At 39.0% G+C, this 22,503-nt stretch overlaps 1 protein-coding gene across 4 annotated transcripts in view; it reads right to left on the minus strand.

Moving 5' to 3' along the window:
* Positions 1–22,503, minus strand: part of SBNO1 (strawberry notch homolog 1) — a 70,637-nt gene that overhangs the window by 13,101 nt on the left and 35,033 nt on the right. For 2 of the 4 annotated variants that reach the window (XM_036742296.1, XM_036742295.1), the window contains exons 2-20: positions 19,352–19,483; positions 18,508–18,612; positions 17,148–17,460; positions 12,806–12,906; positions 11,088–11,184; positions 10,151–10,311; positions 9,827–9,960; positions 9,581–9,671; positions 7,885–8,046; positions 7,016–7,151; positions 6,818–6,923; positions 6,552–6,705; positions 5,853–6,035; positions 5,407–5,504; positions 3,679–3,830; positions 1,927–2,124; positions 1,516–1,680; positions 1,246–1,418; positions 556–687 (exon numbers count right to left, since the gene is read on the minus strand). In XM_036742296.1, coding sequence (XP_036598191.1) covers positions 556–687; positions 1,246–1,418; positions 1,516–1,680; positions 1,927–2,124; positions 3,679–3,830; positions 5,407–5,504; positions 5,853–6,035; positions 6,552–6,705; positions 6,818–6,923; positions 7,016–7,151; positions 7,885–8,046; positions 9,581–9,671; positions 9,827–9,960; positions 10,151–10,311; positions 11,088–11,184; positions 12,806–12,906; positions 17,148–17,460; positions 18,508–18,612; positions 19,352–19,483 — 2,793 coding nt within the window. The remainder of the gene's footprint in view (positions 1–555; positions 688–1,245; positions 1,419–1,515; positions 1,681–1,926; positions 2,125–3,678; positions 3,831–5,406; positions 5,505–5,852; positions 6,036–6,551; positions 6,706–6,817; positions 6,924–7,015; positions 7,152–7,884; positions 8,047–9,580; positions 9,672–9,826; positions 9,961–10,150; positions 10,312–11,087; positions 11,185–12,805; positions 12,907–17,147; positions 17,461–18,507; positions 18,613–19,351; positions 19,484–22,503) is intronic. The other 2 variants (XM_036742297.1, XM_036742298.1) reach the window with 1 other exon arrangement.

Genomic DNA, 22,503 nt, shown 5'->3' on the forward strand with positions numbered 1-22,503 from the left:
ATGTAAATAAATCAAACCAAAAAACCCGGTGCCATAAGGTTTGCAAAGCACTCCATATATTGTATGCCAAGTGACCTAAACAAAGTCTGTTTTAAAAAACCTTACTTTATATATAAAGAAACTGATTAAAGTGGCTTGCTTAGGATCATGGAGCTAGCACACATCTGAAGCAGGATCCAAACCCAAGTCCTTTTGATACGGACTCTAGCAGGCAGTTAAATCAGATCACCAATTTTAAGTGACAAAGGTGAACAGGGTTATATGTAACCTGCTTTTAGGTGGCTTGGGAGAAGTCAGTCCTGGATTCCATTTGGCTTAAAGGGCAAGTTCTAAGTTTTTAGTATAACAATGAAAATAGGCCAAAGGACATAAAAATGATTTTAAGGGATTATGTGAAAAATGTTCCATCACAGTATTATCTGAAAAACAAGTAACTACCAATGCTACTCAAGCCATATTTACAATGGCAAAATTTGTCCAGTTAAAATTATTCCGAGATTTAAAAGTAATTTGTTTTGTGCACACCAAGTACTTTAAACGTTCCTTGAAACTTGCCTTATTCCCATCCATGAATCTCTGCTTTTCGGTGATGTTTAGAATTTCCACAGGCACGTCAGCTTCAGACCTAGACTCATAAGAAATGCTTCCGTCATCGTTGCTCACTACTCTTCCCTTTCGGCCAGTCATCTGGAGAAGTACAAAGTGGTTACTTCTCAATTGAGGCATAGAACAAAGCAAAAGTTTCTTAACCACAGGGGAGAATACATTTAATTATCAACTTAGAGGGAGCTCATGGTGTATTTATCATATGACCAAGAGGTAAGATGGAAAGGAATTAGAGGTCACCCAGCTTATTTAAAAAAAGACAAGGGGGGGGGGAGGCAGCTAGGTGGCACAGTGAGTAGAGCACCAGCCTGGAATCAGGAGGACCTGAATTCAAATCCGACCTCAGACACTTGACACACTTTCTAGCTGTGTGACCTTGGGCAAGTCACTTAATCCCAATTGCCCTGCCTTCCCCCTGCAAAAAAAAAAAAAAAAAAAGAGGGGGAGAGAGGGGTCCTCAGATGATAGAAATCACCACTCGCCCAACATCACAGAAGCAGGAATCCTACCCACTTCACTCTAGACTCAGTGCTCTTGCTGCTACCCTACCAAAGGAGGGACAAAAATCTCCAAGTCTTTCAAAGCGAAAATTGTAACAGACAAAACAACAGAGGCTTCATTTGAGAGCGGTGTAATTACCTCAGCCACATTCTCCGGGCCACCCAGCTCATCAATAAGTTCATCCAGTGTATTAGGAGGAAGATCTTCAGCTAATTTTTCCAATTTGTCTAACAAATCTTTCTTCATCTGCTGGGCTCTTTCGACGGCATCCTGACTTGTTACAAGGCTGTTGCTGTTACTATTACTATTAGCTATATGAGAAAGTTAACAAAATCAGTGTTAAGCTTTTTAAAAAATTGTACTTAAAATACTATATATACTTCTTCTGTAGAGAAATCATAATCTTACCTTGTGTATTATTAGGAGTAGTGACAAGAGACGTAGAAGAAAAACTTGGTCGTTTTGATCCCAGTCCTGACGCTAATAAGGCACTTTGAATAGAATCTGGATCAATACTTTTTTTCTTTTTTTTCTCTTTGCTTTTCTTGTGGTCTTTTCTTATTAACCAAGGATCTGAATATAAGTGAAGAAATCAATTCAACATTAAATGAAATTAAATCTGTCTCCATCACATAAGCTATGCTGGGTGGTAAAGGGTTTACTTACACATTGCCACAGGTAAAAGCTCTATTTTTTTAGAGTCAACTTTTACTCCCTATTTCATCAATGTCTTGCACAAAGGAAATTATGTTTTAAAAAAAAGTTCAAACAACATGATTATTTTTAAATGTATTAAGGATTTAAGAAAACAAAACTTGCCATCTTCATCATCTTCACTAGATTCATCCCGAAATGGGTTGAAATCATCATCATCTCCAGAACTCATGTTTTTTGAGCTCTCATAGTCAGTTTCTTCATTATCAGAGGCATCGGATTCGCTTCCACTATCATCAGAACTGCTTCCAGTAAGGCCACCGACTTTCCGTGCTTTTTTGGCCTCTCTGCTAATTTCTTCCCCTGTATTACATAAAACAAAACGAGTTGGCAAAAATATTTCTTAAGTTCCCCAACACCAGATTCAGTATTTAATGCTAAGAAACTATTATTTTAAATATTTTTTCCATAACAAATAAAACGTTTGGGAGATTTACCCCAAATGAAGTCAGAATATAATAACCCACATTAAATATCTCCCATGTGCCTAGCTCTGCGTTGGGGACACAAAGACTGAAACAGGACAGCCTCTACCCTCACACAACTCCTATGTATTCCTGTACAGAAATGGAATCTTGATAATTTGCCTTACTGAAGTATTTTTTCAAAGAAGCCTCTAAAGTCAGCTACATTCAAATTTATGTGCCAACCAAACCACCTAGGTATATGGAAATTTCTCTCTGAAAAGCCCACTTAAGAGGCCAAGCACTTACTCATCTTAAGGGGAGGAACAGTAAATTCTAAATAATAACCTACGAGTGATTTTGAGAAGGACTAAACATCATTATCAATTGTCCAACAAACTAGACTGGTTTAAAATGATGAAAATTTAGAACTATATTTCAACAAAAGCAAGTTCTATAAAATAAAGTCATTTTCATTTCCCAGTGAACATGCAGAGGAATACAATGTTTGCTAACGCAGGTGGCAACAAGATCTGTTAGGAAAAATCTTGCATATCACCTGAGACCAATAATCAAGTACCTGTTAATGCAGGTAGGGAAGCGGGGAATAAAGAGCTATGTCATTTTACAGGTACAATAAACTCCCTCAAGGGATGGAGATTACATTATCTATAACCTAAAGAGTTGCTGGAAACAGTGAGGGGTTGTGATTTGTGTAAAGTCACATAAACTAGTACTCAGCAGAGAGAAAACCTGAACTCATATGTTCACGACTGCAAGGCTAGTAACACTCAGCAGTCACTACTGCCATGCTGCCTTACTAAAAGGAATAATGGTGGGTACGTGCGACTCAGAAATTGAGCACTTTGGGAGGACTTCCCATTGCTTTGGTGCTTGGTAAAGTTTGCTTCCTGGCTGTCTGGTGACTAGACTATCAGGATCTATCTATCAGGATCTATCTAGCATTATAGAAGCCCTGCCAAAAGTGATGCAATACAAGACAACAGAAAACAGTGGGGCACATGAATTCACTCCCCCCCACCCCCCCATGCGCTTCAGTTAGTTTGATCATTTAACCTCTGAAGGCTCTACCAGGACAGGGCAGGACTGTCAGGTTGTAGAGTTCCCACCAGCTTCTCTACCAAACAAATCAGAAAGCAAGGTTGGTCTCCTGGAATCTTGGAAAATGTCTTCAATAATCAATGTACAAAAAATCAGTAAGTAAATCTGGATTTTTTACTGGAAGGTGGATGACACTGGTTCAGGTCCAGTTTTAGCTAAGTTTTAAGAAGATGTAGTTGGTACATTATTAAGAGGTTTAGGAAGGATGTGAAAGATTGTGAAGGATGCTTTATGAATAGCTCCAATTTTAAGGACTATCTTGTTCTAAAGTTTATTTATTACTTCCCAATGCTCAAATTGCTATAAACATTAGAGAAGAGCACAAACCTACCTTTCCGTTTTTTTATTTTATTCTCCTTACAAGGACTATCTCTGGGTGAGCTGTTGTTACTCTGAGCAGTCAAATCAATTCCAAGCAAACTAAAGAGTTTCTTTCTGTCTGGAGCTGGAAAGTGTTTTTCAATGAGTGACTGTAATACCCCCCTGTTTAAAGAACAGAAAAAAAAAATTAAAAAACTGCACTCTACTCAGTATATCCTTTTTTTGGGGGGAAGGGGGGGAAGAAGGGCAATTGGGGTTAAGTGACTTGCCCACAGTCACACAGTGTGTCAAGTGTCTGAGACGGCATTTGAACTCAGGTCCTCCTGACTCCAGGGCTGGTGCTCTACTCACTGCACCATCTAGCTGCCCCCTCTACTTAGTATATCCTAATAACATGTCACTTACCAAGTAGGAAAAAACATGCCATTTAGGATTTTCTTATAAACTAAGAGTAAACCAATTATTCTGATCCTTTGTATTCAAATAGTTTAAACAAAGCTAAAGCGAAATATACCATGATAACCATTGAAAATAGGTAAAAATACAGCAGGGAAATTGTATTCTCTCCCAAAGGGATATTTCATGCATCAAGTAATGTTTTCCATTCAAAAAGCACACTAGTTTTAATAAATAAAATCAGTATCACCAAAAATACTTTTATGACATTTATCCAAGGTAAGAGAGGCTATGTACGGAAACCAGAAACGACTATTTTATTAATTTTGCTACTGGAGTTGCCAACCAGAAAAGACTATTTCATTAATTTTGATACCAGAACTGCTACCAGGAGAAATAAGAGTTGTGGTCAGTAAGTTTTTTTGTACTGAATTGTAAGGTTGAAAAAAATATTACTCTCAAGAGAAACAACAAGCATAGACTCAGCGTTAATACACCATTCCAATGAAATGAAACAGCATTCAAATGGCTATTTGTGTATTATACTATGGCGCTTTGTAGACTCTACCAGGACAGGGCAGGATTGTCAGGTTGTAGCGTTCCCACCAGCTTCTCTACCAAACAAATTAGAAAGCAAGGTTGGTCTCCTGGAATCTTGGAAAATGTCTTTGATAACCAATTTACAAAAAATCAGTAAGTAAAACTGGATAAAACTGGAAAACTGAGGCTATGCCGCAAACACTGTGTGTTTGCCCAGTGAGAGAGAGCACCTCTGTCCCTATAATCTTTCAGTATCCATACAGACTCTAACTACATGCAGCCTACTTGTTTTGTTAAGGATGGCTGTCCTGCAGCTCCAGAATCATTAGGCTGTGAACACTGCTGATACAATAATCTCAGACTGCAGGAAAACAAAGCAACTTATTTAATGGTCTCTACAGTGTAGAAGTCTAACATACTAAATCACAAAATAATACTAATATCTTGAGTTATGCTATCAAAAAGTCTGTAAGATTTCACATTTGAACATTATTATTGATCATTTGAACAAATATTAAATTAGAGAAAACCAATTTAATTACTGAAAAACTTCTATATTCTAGAGTAAAATATACAAGTATAGATTAAAAAGAAAAAAAAAATAAAAACAAAGGGGCAGCTAGGTGGTGCAGTGAGTAGAGCACTGGCCCTGGAGTCAGGAGGACCTGAGTTCAAATCTGCCCTCAGACACGTGACACACTTATTAGCTGTGTGACCTTGGGAAAGTCACTTAACCCCAATTGCCCTGCACCCCCCCTCCCAAAACACTCCCCCCCAAGTCCCCCAAAACCAAAAACATTACTTGGCTGTTGACACAAAGTCATTTAATTCTCCTCCACCCTCTTCCAAGGCTTCTAAAGTTCGAGCTTCTCCTGTTGACTGCAGACCAATGACAACACACTAGAAAGAGGAAGAAACAAGATTAAGTAAAACATAAAAAGCTAAAAAAGGTAGAAAATGCATGGTTAAACTTTTGATATAGACACGTTTTCTTACAAAAAACTATTATACAATAACAAGAAACTTATTTATAGTTTTAAAGAAAATTCCCAGAGCACAAATGAATCAAGTCCTACTATATGAAAAATCTCAGCACCACCCAGACACCCACAATCTTAGGAAACAAAAGGAATCCTTCCAGACTGTTCGGTCCTGGCCCTTCATTTCACAGATGATGAAAATGAAGCTTCACTACAAACTCTGCCATACAAATCAAGGTCTTTTAGTTGAAGTCTTTCAATAACTTACTTTTCCATTCTTGATTTCTTCTCGAGCTAGCTGCACGACTCTCTTGACTTTGGAAGCTATACACAGGTATTTGAAAAACCTCTGATGAGCAGACCAGAACTGCCCCCACATAGATTTCTTCATTCGTTGCTCTGCATCTATAAGATCAGCGGCTTGCTGAAATCTCTCTCTCGCACTGACCCACTAAATAAGAAGAAATGTCAACAGCTTACACACTGCACAGGAAAACAGAAATGGCTTTTCAAATAAAGATCCTTGAAGATTTCCAGGTTACATTTGAATGCATAACCAAAGAATCAATGACAAAGCAGAGTCAACTTTTCCTCTATAGTGTCCTTGTTTACATAGACTCTAAGCACATTTTATTTTATATAACATTTTGTCAGATGCATGTATTTCTGGCTGGGAAAAATACTCTAAACTGTGGACAATTATGGGGCTGAAGGGTGCGAATAGGTTTTTAAAATGTTAACTGAATAAGTGGAAACTTAAAAGCTTCTTTAAAAAAAAAAATCAGCTACTGGTTCAGTAACCAGTTATCCAACAAGCACTTTTCTTTATTTCATGTTTTTAAAAAAAGAAAAAAAAATCTACTTAATTTTAGGGATCATGTGGGCGAATAGACTTTTATCACACTAAGCAATATGACTAAAACAGCAAACATGAATTTTAAAAAATACTAGGAAAAGCCAAGCTTACCAGTTTTACTGCTTTATTATACATTCTAACGTAGCTCTGGGAAAGAAGAACTTCTTCAATTTTGAAGGTCACACCAGTAAAGCTCAACTGCCTGGCGATGTACATGCCTCTCAGCTTCATATCCATAGCAACTATTTCCATGGCACCGACACCTCTGAAAAACACCAATACAAAGTAACTCAGTAACATCATTAAAAGAGTACAAACTTAATAGAAAATGGTTTTCATTTCTAAAAGTGACAAAGTAGAACCTCTGTACTGTTTACCTTCGCTCTACAGCTTGAATGAAATCGCTGAATTCTCTAAACGGGGTTCCTTCACCCCATATTCCAAGCCGGTTCATATAGGCCATGTTCCTCGGTTCAGAAGCACCTTTAGGAAGGAGAAAAAACGAATGCCCAACCGTTAGTGTGCGGGCAAGAAGAAAGAACAGGCATACTGGGGGTAAGTTAATGCACCCATACCTGTAGCACTGGCGTAAACCACTCTGGCTCGTGGCAGCTTGTTCTGCAGTTCTAGTACAGCTAAGCCTGTCTTGGTTGGCTTGGAAGAACCAACAGGACATAAGTTCTTAGCTTTGTGGCATTCATCAAATACTATCTATAAGGAATGAGTCAAGAAGTGCACCTCATGAACATCGGATCCACAAGCTTGGCGGGGGAGGAGCTATACTTTCCAAACCTCTGAAACCTCTACGTTCTTGCCTAGGGAAGGAACATAAAGGCTGGGGAGGGACTTAAATGAAGGTTCTCTACTTGCCTTGGGGGCCTGGGCAAGAGTGACAATGGGGATTGTGTAGATGTCTTGGCAACATACCAAACCAATTAACTCTTCAAAATCTCAGAAGGTCTACAAGTACAAGTTGAAGACCTCTGAAATACAGCTTAGCAAATCTCATTTTACTTGTAGCATATACATGGGAGTCAAATTAATGACTTTTTTTTTTGGAAAAAGGGCCAGACAATTGGGGTTAAGTGACTTGCCCAAGGGTCACGTAGCTAGTAAGTGCGTCAAGTGTCTGAGGCCACATTTGAACTCAGATCCTCTCGACTCCAGGGCCGGTGCTCTATTCACTGCGCCACCTAGCTGTCCCTTAACTACTTTTCTTCACATGATCAGACTGTCCTAAAGATATGCTCATATTTACAGAATGCACACTTATATTTTCAGAGAATAATATGCCATTTCTTCAATTCTACAACCAATGGAAACTCTCCTTATATACACTCTCCTTTCCATCATTTTACTTGGGAATACTATTTTAAAGATTCCTCTTACATAAATAACCTCTCCATTTACACCACCCCTTTTTTCCCCAACATGTAAAGGATACCACTCCATCAAAGTCATCACTGCACCAATGCAGAAGCTGCTTTAATCTTGTTTTGTATTTGCCACCAGACTGACTTTCGCCAATGAGAGAAGAATAGGTGGCAAAAATAACACCCTTTTTTACACTCCCATTATGTTTGGAAGAAATTTTTCCATATTTAAACTAGAAGAGAAAGGATAATAATTATTCACAATTAGCTTTACAAACCAAGAAATCCTTTAACATTCAGCATCTCACTGGATTCTCAAAGCCAACTCAGAGATGAAGGTAGTGTAGATAATCAAGCCCCTTTTACACATCTTGCCTAAAGGCATACTGAGTGACTGGAGTAGAACTAGAACAGGGGCCTTGTGACTTTCAGCCTAGGCAACAGTTCACTTTATCTGAACCAGCACTTCACTACTTTTGTCTAGGAGGGGAATTTTCTTCAAATTTTATCTAAGTTCTGCAGGGTATAAGAGAACAAGAAGTACAAATAGTGTCTTCTTTTCTAATTATATGAGTTAAGCAGTCAAACAATACTTTTAGATGGTAGCTACACATTTGGGGCTTTTAAGAGATTTGTCTTCAAAGCTTTTGTTGACACTCACTGACCCTTTCAATATACCAACTAATCTAAAAGTATGTGAAAACACTGAAGTAAACGTTGCCAGAACTAGATTAAGATAATTATAGAATAAAAGTCTATTATTGTACTCTTTTCAAAATGTGCTTTCCCTTTGTAAAATTAATTTTTAAAATTAAGCTTAAAAATAAAAGTTACATGTTCAAAGGTCAATCACAACCAAATTTGCAAGACATCTTAATTGCTCATTATGGGAATTTCAGTATACTAGGGTTGATGCTATGAAGTCCAGTCCTGATAGTAAGAAAGTAAAACAATTTTAGTGTAACCCAATAGTGGGGCAAATGAGAGCCAGAACACATATTACAGCCCCAGCACTGCCATTTGATGCCGGATAAGGTACTTAACCTTAATGTGTCATAAGTTTCCTCACCTCTAAAAAGATAACACCTGTTTACTGGGTATGAAAATGGGAAAGGAGGGTAAAAGGTTCAAGCTTTATGTATAATGCATGTTTCTCCCCTCAAAGCAGCAGGATATTTATGTGGCTGTTTGGTCTGGGCTGTGGATATAGAGGGTTTTCTTGTGGTGACAGCGCGGTCAGAATAAGGAGAAGGGCTCAGCTGCAAAGAGCTCCCCTCATGTGATGCAGTTTTCATCTGCCACCTGCTAACCACTGCCTTAGCACAGACAGACTTTTAGGTACTTTTATCAGCGTAACTGTTACGGTATAGGGCAACAAGCAGCATGTGGGGCCAAGATGAAGAATTAATAGTCATCAGTTGCTTTGGGCTATATCGAGACATGAAAATTCTTCTGCTGTATGCAGTATGCAGTCACTACCATGAGATTAGACCTATAAGTAAAAGCTATTCTGTGGATACTGAAAATACACAATTTCTATCAAGACAAATCCACTGATCTTTGAGGCAAACAATAGTCAAAATTATACAAGTACTCTAAAGCAGTTAGTCTGTTTGAAATTTGAAATATTAAAATATTTTACAATAAATGAATTACTAATACTTGGTCAATAACAACACAAATATACACAGAGCATGCATTTTAGTCTCCTCACACAAGCATACCTAAAGTTTTGCCTCAATCGTACATAGTAAAAAGTTTCCACACCTTGTTTAATGAATGAACCGAAATGTTTTTTGCTCCAATGTCCCTCAAATCTCTTTCAGCATCATATTTTAAATCATTTGAGACGCTAAACCTGTCAAAGGGGGAGAAAAACACCAAGTTAAATAGAGATCACATTATTCTAAAAGAATTTTGAATGAAACACACCACACTTGAACTCCCCAACTCAAGCAAAGCCCATAGCTCAAACATTTCCTAATTACACATTTGCACAATCATTAAACTTACCATAATGCTCTTTTTCTACTCAACAGGTAATTCTCATAAATTATTCCAGCTATAGTTCTCCCTTTTCCTACACCTGCACCATCACCTATCAAGAATCCAGCTCGATCTCCATTAGGTAGAAATGTTTCATGTTGCTGAAAGAGAATAGGCATTTAATGGACCATTTCATTATTTAAAATGATACAAAAGTGAATATATCTTAAGACAACATGAGATCCACAATGATTTCCCTAAAGAAGTATCAATTATTTTTAGTTCAAAAAACCATGTTGTATAAAGTCTTATAAAAAGAAGACTTTAATTAGTACTAGTACTACACCATACCTGGGCTGCATATGTAATAGCTTCAAGTTGTAATGCTGATAACCAGCCATTATCAATACTTTCTTCAGATATAGATGTTTTATACCAAACATCAGGGGGTGTGACACTGGATAAAGAGCTGGTTTCCACTACTGCATCAGGATGCCTGAGGCCAATTTTTACTGTTAAAAAAAATAGTATTAACTTTAAGTACAACTGCAACCAATTCTATCAAAGGGCATTTCAGCTTATTAGCTGTTAAGAAACCTCTTCAGAAACAGAGCATAATCCATAAATGTTTGCTTCTTCTACTATGGAATGACATTTAAATATGACAAATCTCCTAAGATTAATGCAATAATAGAAAATTGTTGAAAAGACATCTTAGTTAATAAGGGGGATAAACTGGCAACAATCTACTAAACTGCTACAATGACATCAGTCGTGTCATGGACCAAGGACAAACAACAAGCTATTTTCCTCTTTCTGTTATAAACTAACTTAAGAAAGCTCTGGAAAATAAAGACCAGAATACTATTTGCTGTACAATGTTCTATTAGCCACGTAACTATCAGTTCCATGGCAAAACAAGGCAAAATTATCATCCAAACTGTATTAGCCTTAATTTTAAAAACTTCTAAGAGCCAAGCTTTAAAAACACTTACAATATACTTATCTTCAATTTAAAGTTTGACATAGTAAATATATGCGTAGATGCACAGGAATGATCTAAAACTTTCTGATATTTTATGGACTCATGCTTTAACCAATCTAGGTATTGATTTGATTTTAGCAAAAAGCTAAAAACAAAAACAAAGAAACCCCGCCCCCACCCCCCAAACCAAAAATATCAAGTGGCCAAGTTGAAATTTGATAGTTGATCACTGAAAAAAAAATTCAAACTAATTCTAATTCATTTGGTGAAAAACCAATTCTTTGGCAAACCAGAAAGACATACATTTTATTGGCATGTACTCTGCATAGGTTTCTGCATGGCCCATTTCTTCTTCATCTTCTTCTTCTGGTTCTTCTTCATCTTTAACCACTGGTACCTTCTACAATATAAAAAGTTTGCTAATCAAAGAGTGGTTTTCATTTCCTCGACCACTGATAATGTTCAAGGAATACAGGTTCTCATTCTTGGAGACATCAAGTCCCAACTTCAACAACACCAGAATCTTACCAGCATGATGAAACCTCTCATATCCTGTCCATTCTCCTCTTTCTCTCTGACAATCTAATTCATATCCCTGAACCTCATACTCTTTATATGGAGATTCCTTGCTGAATGATTCCAGGTATTCCTTACCTCCTCCCGTACTCCCTCCCATCACTTAACCCATTTAGTCCAGCAAGTTGACTTTCTCAAAGGTAGCAAAGAGAGGATTTCTCCACAATATCCAGCTGCCTCTTCTCTGCAATAGAGGGCTTTTGCCTGGGACCCCACCTACATTCCAGGTCCTTCACACTCACTCTCAGAGCAGGCCCAAGCCCACTCTTCCTCCACTTGGACCAGCTCACAGGCAATTCCTTCCATCCCACACAGACGAATGTTCCTACTCTTAGAAAACCGCTGTTATATGGGGTGATAAAATGACATTATGCTTTAGATACATCTTGAATTGAAATCCACAATAGGCTTTTTCCTGGCATCCTAATCATTTATCTGTTTTGAGAGGAAACTGCTTTACAAATTCTCAACCAGTTTACAAAATCAAATAGCTCCCCTTAAAAGATGATTGCTTTTGATAAACTAAAGAAGGGCAGCTAGGTGGCACAGTAAATAGAATACCAGGGCTAGAGTCAAGAAAACCCAAGTTCAAATCCAGCCTCAGACATTTTCTAGCTGCGTGACCCTAGTCTTCATTTGTAAAATGAGCTGGAGAAATAATTGGTAAACCATTCCAGTATTATGAACCAAGTGGGCTAACAAAGAGTCGAACATGACTGAAATGACTCAACAACAAAATAAAAGAAGTTGCTCCAATCCCTTTTTTCTCCTAATGTTTCCTTATCAAAACAACAGTTCTGGCCCATTACACATTATGTCTACATTACTGCAATAACCAAACCTCGTCCCTGTCTACGTCCACTAGTCTTTTCCCCCTTCAATTCCCTACACATACTACCAGTCTTATTTCACTAACATTCACAGTGGAGCCTTTGTCTTTGGTTAAGAGAGGCAGCAGCGCAATGAACAAAGCTCAGGCTTTAGGCAGCACATGCACTGGCTCTGTAAGACCTGGGCAAGTCATTGCTCCTTTCAGGCCCCCTTAGGGGGCTTTCTGTGACTAACAGTTGTAGAAATGCTCCTCTGCATTGGGAGGAGGTTCCTTATTGAAAGAGATGAAATCACAATCACAGGTTTGGTCAAAAACAGAAATTCCAATCATGTTCTCTTGCTCAAAATATGCCCAAGGTTCTCTACTCCTCAAAGCATCAAGTCCAAGCTCCCCCCAGCCTGCCAATCAAGATATTGAACAAACTGCTCACCTCCCTTTTCTCAATATCTGTCTATTCTAGTGAACCTTACCCGCCGCCCCCCCCCCATTAAATGGCTAAACAGCTCAAAATAATTTACTCTGTTCATTTTTGAAGTCTGCTGGGAACAAACGATGACTAAATATAGTTTCTTATCCCCAAGGAAATATAGCCAGACATTCCCTGAAAACTCACCATAGTGGGTGAAAAACTTCTCATTTTGATATCATTTATCCATATTCGTGCAACTTCTTTGTTAGAAGGTTCTTTCTTGACTGTTCCATTGCTGACATCAGCTTTAGAAAAAAAAAAGCCACTGCATGTTATAAAGAGCAATTTTTAATACCTGTCTCCTCCATGGTTTTACTCTAAAGTTTATTCACCCCTCCAAAGGCTTAAAATCGCATTACAACTACCAGTTTCTCAATCTTTATTTCTTAGAGAAATTACACCCTAGAATTTTAATACCATGACATACTGGACCAAGGAACACTTTGATGACAATTTTAACCTCAATTAATCAAAAGAAAAATGTGGACACAAGAGTTTATGAACCAAGGGGTAAAAAAACTACACAAAATCCTGTATTTAATACACATATAAAAAGCATTTTATTTTGAGACACCTAAGTGGTTGAAGAGAAACCCACAAACCCAGTGTTATCACCAAAGTGGAATCATTCTTACCTGAACTGATGGTACTTACTACCTTTGGAGGCAAAACAATTATTTCTGGAAGAAAAAAATAAATTTGGGAACTTTTTTCTTCCTCCTCTACTTCTCAGAGGTAAGACTCAAACAATTCTATCTGATGCTGAAGGGTGCTCTTTTTGCCCTTTTACTCTATAGTAAGAGTACCCTGACATAAATAGATGGGATGCAGAAATCAGATACAAACAATCATCAGTCTAAGGCAGAATGGCAGCATGGATACAGAGGTGGCCTTGAAGCCAGGAAGACCTGAAAACACACACACACACACACACACACACACACACACACACACACACACACACACACAAAATGTGTGTGACCCTGGGCAAGTCATTCAACTTGTCAGTATTCTACACCAGTAGTATCAAACTCAAGTAGAAACAGGGACCATACAGAATATAGAAGGAACCCTATGGGCTAAATGTTGACTTAATTTTACAATGTGTTACCTATGTTTTACTGTATTTTTAAAAATTCTGTCAAGTATTTCCCAATTATGTTTTAATCTGGTTTGGGTCGGTACTCCAGAGTGGCACAGGCATCATGTGGCCTGTGGGCAGCATGTTAGATACCTCTGTTCTACAAAGCCCTCTAAAATTCTCAGTCAGAGGTGACCTTCATTGGTAAAGGGAGTTGACATACAAAAAGTGCTTTGCAAACCTGAAAGCACAATGTAAATGCTAGCCGCTGTTATTACTATTCCTGTAACAATGAAACCACAGGTCTAACCCCTATCACTAGGCCAAAAGAAATATTAAGTTAGAACTAATGAGGATCGGGAGAACTGATTCTCCTCCCCTCCTCTCACAATTCCCCATGGAAACACCTGGGACCCCATTGAGGCCTAGAGACTCTGGCAGCAAGGAAGCCTTATTTATCCTTTGTACCAAGTCTCCAGGTCACTGTTCATAGAGTTTCTTTTACCAACCCCAGATCTTGAAATCAGTAGACCCATCAAAGGACAGTGTGGTTGTTTAGTTGTTGTTCAGTCATGTCTGACTCTTCATGACCCCATTTGGGGTTTTCTTGGCAGAGATAATGGAATGGTTTGTCATTTCCTCCTCCAGCTCATTTTATAGATGAGGTAACTGAGGAAAACAGGGTGAAGTGACTTGCCCAGGATCACACAGCTAGAAATGGTCTGAGGACAGATTTGCACTCAGGAAGATAAGTCTTCCTGACCTCAGGCCGAGCACACTATCCACCCCACCAAAGGGCAGTGTCATGACTTGTTTAACTGCTAAGAAAAAACAAAGGGAAAATGTTTAAACATCTCAAAGGCACATAAATTAATGCTGTTTGGGGTGGCTGATGGGGGTGCTGCTTAACATTCCAGTCATTTGCAAAGTGGATAGAAAATGAAGGGATACATAGCTTAGGGATGTTTTATTCAGTTAGAATTTATATTGGCTCTACTGGAAAGTTTGGAGCTGGTAACAACGTCCTATTAAAAGGATTACCTTCTTTATCTCTAATTTGATGTTAAAGTACATTATTTACCAATTAATCCAAACCAACAATTATACCAACATTCTACCCCTACTTTGGATTCTCACTATGCTAAGCACTTGGTGTTGGGAAGTAGGTATACAAAACATGGTTTCTGGCCCTATAGGGGCTTGCTATTGAGGACAAAAGAGACAAGTAGGAAACCTTTGATGCAGTTTCAAAAATGAGTCTTAAGCAATGTGATGGTAAATGTTAAACTTGAATTTAGAAGGCAGATACATCCATAGTCTCTGATATATCTATGGAAGGAAAAGGTAAAAACTGAACTATGTCCTGAAGAACAGGCAGAAGAACAGATGGAAAGGACAGAAGGGTACAGGGCATTCCTGGCCTAAAGAACAACTGAGACAGGGATAATAGACAAATATTGGGCAGAACAGCCTGACTGAAACTGAGGTTTTATGTCAGAGTAGTGACAGAGGCTGACACGTGAATCCTAGGTCTGTTACTTCTAACCTGTGTGTAACCTAGGACAAGTGCTGGAGTTACCCTGGGGCCTGCTTCATCATCTGTAAAACAAGGATATTGGACTAGATGGTCTCTAAATTCTCTCTGATCCTACGAACAAGCCTTGCTGAATGACAAAATATATAGAGTTGAGTAAGGGGCAGTCAAACATAACACCAAAGTTTTGAGCCTCAATGACTGAATGGTGGTATCTTAACAGAAAGTGAAAATTTGGAAGCTTTAATCTAGTTCTGTACATACTGACTTTGAGATGATATACATCTAAGTGGAGATGTCCTATCAGAAACTGACAGTATTACCAGCATAGAAAAGACAGGTGAAGTCATAGAACAGAAAAGCACTTCACTGAAAGAATATAGTGAGAAAAAGAAAAGAATCTGAGAATGCCCAGGTAGGAGTCAGCAGAATCACTGCTTTGTTCAATTTTTAACTTGTGATTCAGTGTTTTCCCACTTTTGTAAAAATAAGAACTCTTAGTACCTATGTGATTATACCACTTCCAATTTCTTCTTCTAGTCTTATTGCACTCCAATGGCTTTCTAGGCCCCTTTCTTACCAGTCTCTTCTCTTCCAAAACTGCTTCAGTGAGCCGGTAGCCAGTGACTTTTAGCATTCTATACTAGCACTCCAAAATTCAATGCCTTCAATCTGTGCTCTACTCTTCTCAACAGAGTCCAACAAGCAGAAAGCCTCTACTATCATTTTTAAATGAAAGAGTCTGCACACAGAGCCCCCTCCCACCCCCACCCCAGAATAGTTACAATCAATGCTGATTATCCACATACTTGAGGAACCATTCTCCCCTGCCTTGCTTCCTAGATCAGTCAGGCCCATGACCCTATCTCCATGGAAGAGAAGTTTACTACATAGTCAGCGGCAGTGACAGTCAGCATCCACTACAATGATTCCCAATGAAGTGTTCTAATTCTAAAAGGCAAGTGTCCCTAGCACAGAAGAGTTTCATTAGCGAGTTTCTGTAGAGCTTTTAAGATGAAATTAATGATTGGTGCTGTCCAAATAGGGAATGGATTACTTTGGAAGGTAACAAGTTCCTTCACAATAGGTCTTCAAGAAAAGGTGATATAGTGACCACTTGTTCTCAAGAGACTGGATTTAAGTAAATGATCTCGTGGTCCTTTTCAACTCAGGTTCCAGAAAACACTATCTTCCCCATGAACAGCAACTACTCACACTGACTTAGGAAACCATGTTTCAAGTAGTATTAGCTCCACTTGGCAGATAAGGAAACTGAGGTCCAAAAAAGTCAAGGGAGTTAAAAAAAGCTGGTCAGTTGCAGAGCTGGTATTAGAACATGGGTTCCTTGACTCCGAATGTTTGCTCTCCTTCCTGTTCCCATGCTGCTTCTCAAATGAAATGTTCCCCAATTTTCCCAGGCATGACTACTCTCTCCCTCCTGTGAATGATACTTTGTAGCTTTCTTACTGCATTTTTCATATTTTACCTTTTATCAGTTAAACATGTACCTCTCTCTCCACCAAAGAGTAAGCTCTCTGAGGACAGAGACCAGGTTGTTGGGATGTGGTTTTTGGTTTTTGAAATTCCTCAAAGCAAGTGTATACAGAGCCTCAATAAATGGCTGCTGAATGAATTTCCTGGTGATAAGTGAGGTATTTTAGAGCAAAACTTTAATCTTTCAATTATATATTCTGTATACAACATACCAATTTACATAGATAATACTTTCCCCACACCCAATTCTCTTAATATCTGGCCATAAAACAAAAAAAAAAAAAAAACCCAAAAAACCCCCCAAAACAAAAAGACATTCTTAATTTCTCTTTCTCCCGAGGTATCAGAAAGGAATTAGTGAACATGAGAAAACTTACTGGCTGCTGTTGCCACTGGCTGAGCAATGTTAGCAGGTGGCTTCAGTTTCATGAGTTCATTAAGACTATTATTTTTCAGCAGATCTTTCAGCTGGATCTGGTCCTTTGAAGGCGTGGTAGTCAAGGCATTACGGACTGCTGGTGCTGAAACCGAAGGCCGGGTATTTGTGCTAGTCTGGATAATTTTTGTTAAAGTTATGGTTTGCCTTGTAGTTGTTACTGGTGTAGTTTTAGTCATCACAATTGTGGTTCCCAAAGTCGGAAGCTGATTTATTTGATTTAGAACAAAAGTTGTAGTAGATGGCGGTTGTGGCTACGAAAAAACAATAACAACGTCAGGGACTACGGACGGCACAACTTAGTTCAATGTGTCGCTAAGATAAATGCCATGAAATGATTTGAAATTCTGCAGACTGTTTTAGCTGCCAGGTCCCCGACATCATCTGTTTTGTTTTCCTTAATTTCTCTAGATCCCAATTTGCTTTATAAAGTAATTTGCCTACAAAGTGAATTGAGACCAGACAACTCCCCACACCACCCACTTCCCCCAGCACCATCGGGGTCCCTTAAAGCGCTACAATTCTATTCCAACACTCAATTTGCTTCTATATACAACTGCTTGGTGTGCAGAACCCAGGAAACTGAAAACTACACACCCCAAGAATACGAAGTATTCTGGCAAGTAAATATACCTGATTAACAATTAAATTACTACTAACTACATCTGAGTTTTATTATGAAACCATGTGATTCTGGGGTTTGGAAAACAGAGTGAACAAAGAGTGGAGTTACAGATAAGGGTTAAGATTTTCCAACCTATCTCTCAAGTTTCTAGGATTCAATGAGCACTTTCATGCAAGTAATGGCAGCAACAACTTTTCTCCATTACCGTGTCTTTTACAACAAAATGACAGGAAGGTTCCTCAATGATTTACCAAGACAAATGACAATTCTGTATTTTCATTTGCCAGAACACCCGCCCCCCCAGTCCAATGAACATATACCTCTCACCTTTGGTTAATGCACACTCCAAGAGGTGTCAGAGGAAATGTAAAGCAAACTCCGGAGTGCTTCAAGTTTAACTAATGTAAGCAGTTTCTCTTTGTACATTGTCTTGACGTGGGCACTGCCCCAAGAAATGGAATTTCTGAATGGAACCACAGATGTGACATACACTGCTAAGCAGAGCTGCGGGGATCTCACCGTGGCTTTAGACAAAAACTGTGTTTCTGTGAGGGGATATGTATGACACTCGAAAAATGAGAGGGTATCTAAACCAACTGAATTTACCATTGGGCCCCCTTTCTTTCCGGAACCCTACACCCTGGTGCTACCACACACAATTCTAGATCGTTCTTACCCTAACATTTAACAGTGCTGGAGTAGACACAGTCTCTGGTTCTTGCTTAACAGGAACTGTTGCCTCAGTGTCCAAGCCTAGTTCTAACGCACTAAGTGGCACTGACTGGAGAGACAGAAAGAGAGAGAAGAGAGAGGAGAAAGCATGTGTGCAGCGGACAAAAGAGAGAGAAAGAATGAATGCAAGCAAGTTTTGGTATTTTTGAGGTTGCTTATAATTTTCCAAAATTAAAATACCTTATATTTAGGGGTTTGTTTTTTTGGGGGGCAGGGCAATTGGGGTTAAGTGACTTGCCCAAGGTCACACAGCTAGTACACGTGTCAACGTCTGAGGCCGTATTTGAACTCAGGTCCTCCTGACTCCAGGGCCGGTGCTCTACTCACTGAGCCACCTAGCTGCCCCAAAATACCTTATATTTAAACTGAAAACAAAGTCCTTCAATATATAGACATCATGAAGGAAATTCCAATTAGTTCCTTTGAATATCAATTTTGTAGTCTTGTTTTGCTTATAGAGAAGATGCACACATGAATCATAAATCTAATTTCTTAAAGAAGAGTACACATACAAAGATATTGTAGGGATCAACTATCCATTAGGTGGATATTACTAAAGTCTAAACAATTTCTCTTACTCATAAATATGCAGTAAAATAATCAACAGAAATATTAGGAGAATTCTAGAAAGAATGAGGATACTTAGAAATAAATTTCTACGCAGCTTTAAACTTTGATGTTCTAAATCTATGCATTCCTTCTGCATATAAATCTCCAAAATCATGTCTTAAACTAAGGAAAGGAAGTATTAACAACAAAATTTGTGAGGTTCTGGAGAATTTTCTTACCTGCTGAACAGGTGGAGTGGGTGTCGGAGTTGCAAGGCCTGGGTCTCCACTATCAATATCAAAAAGATCATTTGGACTAATTCCACTTTCACTCAAAGCAGCTAGCAACAAGTCTTGTCCTGGCTCCACCATCTTTAGAATGAAACAATGAAAACCATTAAAATGTCATTAACACTTCACTTTGATGTTATACTTTCCAATTCTCTTTAGCATAACAGATTTGTTTGAAGATGAATTTCTACAGGAATCATCAAAGTTGATGACCTTTACAATGTACTACAGAATATTGCACATGCTGGGGAGACAAGAAGGAACAGACCTGTTTGTGGTACTGAGTGGTCAGATAAAGATGTCTGTGGACCCAGGAGGGAGAAAGGACAAATAGGTCTAAGGGTTCCCTATCATTAGCAATAAGGGTCCCTAAAACACAAACAACAAACAAAACCACACACAATTTGGGGGGGAGGGTGAGAGAAGCCAAGAGTGAGGACCTCACTCTACTGCCCAAATTTTATTGAGAACCATCGGAACTCAATGTCCTCCCTCCACCCCAGTCTCTCTGCCTTCTCAGACCCAGCAGTGGCCACTGGGCTTCCTGACTCACATACCCCACTGGTGGGCCCAGAACCACCCAGTCATATTGGCATAGGTAATCATACTGAAATATCTGTCAGGGAGAAGAATTAGACTTGATACGCTTGGCCCCAGAGGGCAGAACCAGAACAACAGGAAGACAATGCGAAGAGGAAAATTTAGGCTAACTATAAAGAAAATTTCCAAAAATTAGAGCTGTTTAATAAAAGTAGACTGGGGTTTCCCTCTCAGTAGAGGTCATCAGGCCAACACTAAATGACCCATTGGTCAGTTCTGTCAATCAAACAAGCCTTCTTGCTATTCTTCACATATATCACTGACTATCCCAACTCATCTCCCCTACCTTTGTATAGGTGGTACTCTATGCCTGGGATAGGTTGCAATCTAAGCAGTAACTGGAAAATAACAGGCTTACTGTATGGGGGCCAAGGATTATGCAGTTTAACTTTAGGTTACAGCAAGCATATTCCTTAGGACAGAAGTACAGAGATCAAGAAATGGTAGTAAAGTCATTAAAGAAGATGGGGGAATATAAATTGTGAGAATTACCCGAGTTTCAAAGATCGAACTATGCACTGGCCTCTAAAGAAAAGGGCAGGAAGGATCCAAAAGAAAAGTATAGATACGCAGAAGGAAAAAAGAATGCACTCCACTTCTGAGAATCCTTGGACTCCTTCAAAACTTAACGCGATCACCTATAGGAGGGAGGCCTCCCCTGATCCAACCCAGCTGCTTGTGTCTTTTGTGCTCCCCCAATCTTATATTTTAAAAATCTTTAAGTACACTGCCTCCCCTGAAGACCAAGAAGCAAGGTTTGGTGTCCCTAAAGCCCAGCACAGTGCCTAACACATATAAAAGTCATGGCACGGAGGGGCTTTTTGTTCTGATGCATGTTGTCTGGATCGAGAATGTTAACCTGGGGCATAAATACATCTTTCACTAACCTCCAATGGAAATTTTAGCATTTCCTTTAATTCTAGGCTCCTAGCCTTTGGGAAGCTTGCCCATGCTCTTCCTTACATTAACCCAGGGAGTTCCCCCAATGAGGCAGAAAGACAACTCTCCTTTCTCCAAAACTTGCTTTCAATATGTAACCAGCCTACTACTTCTCCCACCAGTCACAGGTTTCTTGGAAGTCATTATTGGTAATAAGCTTCATCCTGTTTATATCTTCTTTTCCACTACTTAATAATTATCTAAATTCATGGGGGCAGCTAGGTGGCACAGGGAATAAAATGCCAGTCCTGGAGTCAAGAAGACTCATCTTCCTGAGTTCAAATATAGCCTCAGACACTTACCCAGCTAGGTGACCCTGGGCAAGTCATTTAACCCTTTTGGCCTCAGCTTCCTCATCTGTAAAAATGAGCTGGCAAAGGAAATGGCAAACCACTCCAGTATCTTTGGCAAAAAATCCCGAATGGGGTCACAAAGAGTCCAACACAACTGAAAAAACGACTGAACAACAACGCCTAAATTCACTACCTTTTACCTAATAATAATGCCTCAGAGACAATGGTATTCCGGTTTGTAGCCAATAGAGTGTGACCAGAAGAATGTAGGTCTCAAAAACCCATGGTCCCTTTCACTCTCAGATGTAAACTCATCAGCCAAGAAAAAAGTCCTTTGCCTTGACCCTCTTTTACCTTTGTAGACTTGTTTTCATTCCACAAATCTATTTCATTGCAATATATCTCTTCTCCTTGCCAATGTCCCCATGGAACACAAGCTTTCTACTTAGGTCATCCCCACCTTGAATCTTTCCTTCATCTTCTACCAACCTATGCTCATTATTTTAAGAAACAGCTTAATTTACCATTCCTTCAAGAAGTATTTCTATGACCTAAGATTATTTTTCTCATCTACATCCTCCTAGTAATTTTGTTTCCAAATATTATAGGTTGTGGGTAGGTCACGCAGGTCAAAAGCTCACAACTTATCAGGAAGGGACTTTAGAGACTTAATCCAATCCTCTTATTTACAGAAGAGGAAACTGATCTGGAGAAGGTGACTTGCCCATGGCTTCACAGCTGACAAGTGACAGCACCAGGTCTTCTGAATCATGTGGTTTTTCCATTGCATCAGAATGACACTCAGTAAATACTTATTGAGTGAAAGGAGATGCAGAGAGAGGCAGCTTGCTGTGTGTCCTAAACTTGTAATGTAAAGGGATCTGGCTCTGAATCCTGCTTTTGTCAATGACTAGTTCTGTGACCCTGGGCTAATCTCTAAACCTCAGTTTACTCATCCGTAAAACAGATGTACTTACCTCAGAGAGCTATTTTGGGAGGCTTGAATGAGAAATTTGCGTATAGAGCTAAACAGGCACTACTGTTACAAGGTAGTCAGCAGTATTTAGTAGTCTTTCTTTTAAGAATGTTTCACATATTGGTTACAGCTAGCTTGATGGAGGTGCTTTGTAAAATGTTCAAACCTGGGAAATACTTGATTATCAAAGTGAGGAAGGAGTGATGTGACAGGCAGCACAAGAGTGTCAATCTGACCAAAGAAAAGGCAAGAACATTGTGGTGTCTGTCTCTGGAATTCCAAGAGAACTGGAA

The sequence above is a fragment of the Trichosurus vulpecula genome, chromosome 1, assembly GCF_011100635.1.
Source record: "Trichosurus vulpecula isolate mTriVul1 chromosome 1, mTriVul1.pri, whole genome shotgun sequence".
NCBI lineage: Eukaryota > Metazoa > Chordata > Mammalia > Diprotodontia > Phalangeridae > Trichosurus > Trichosurus vulpecula.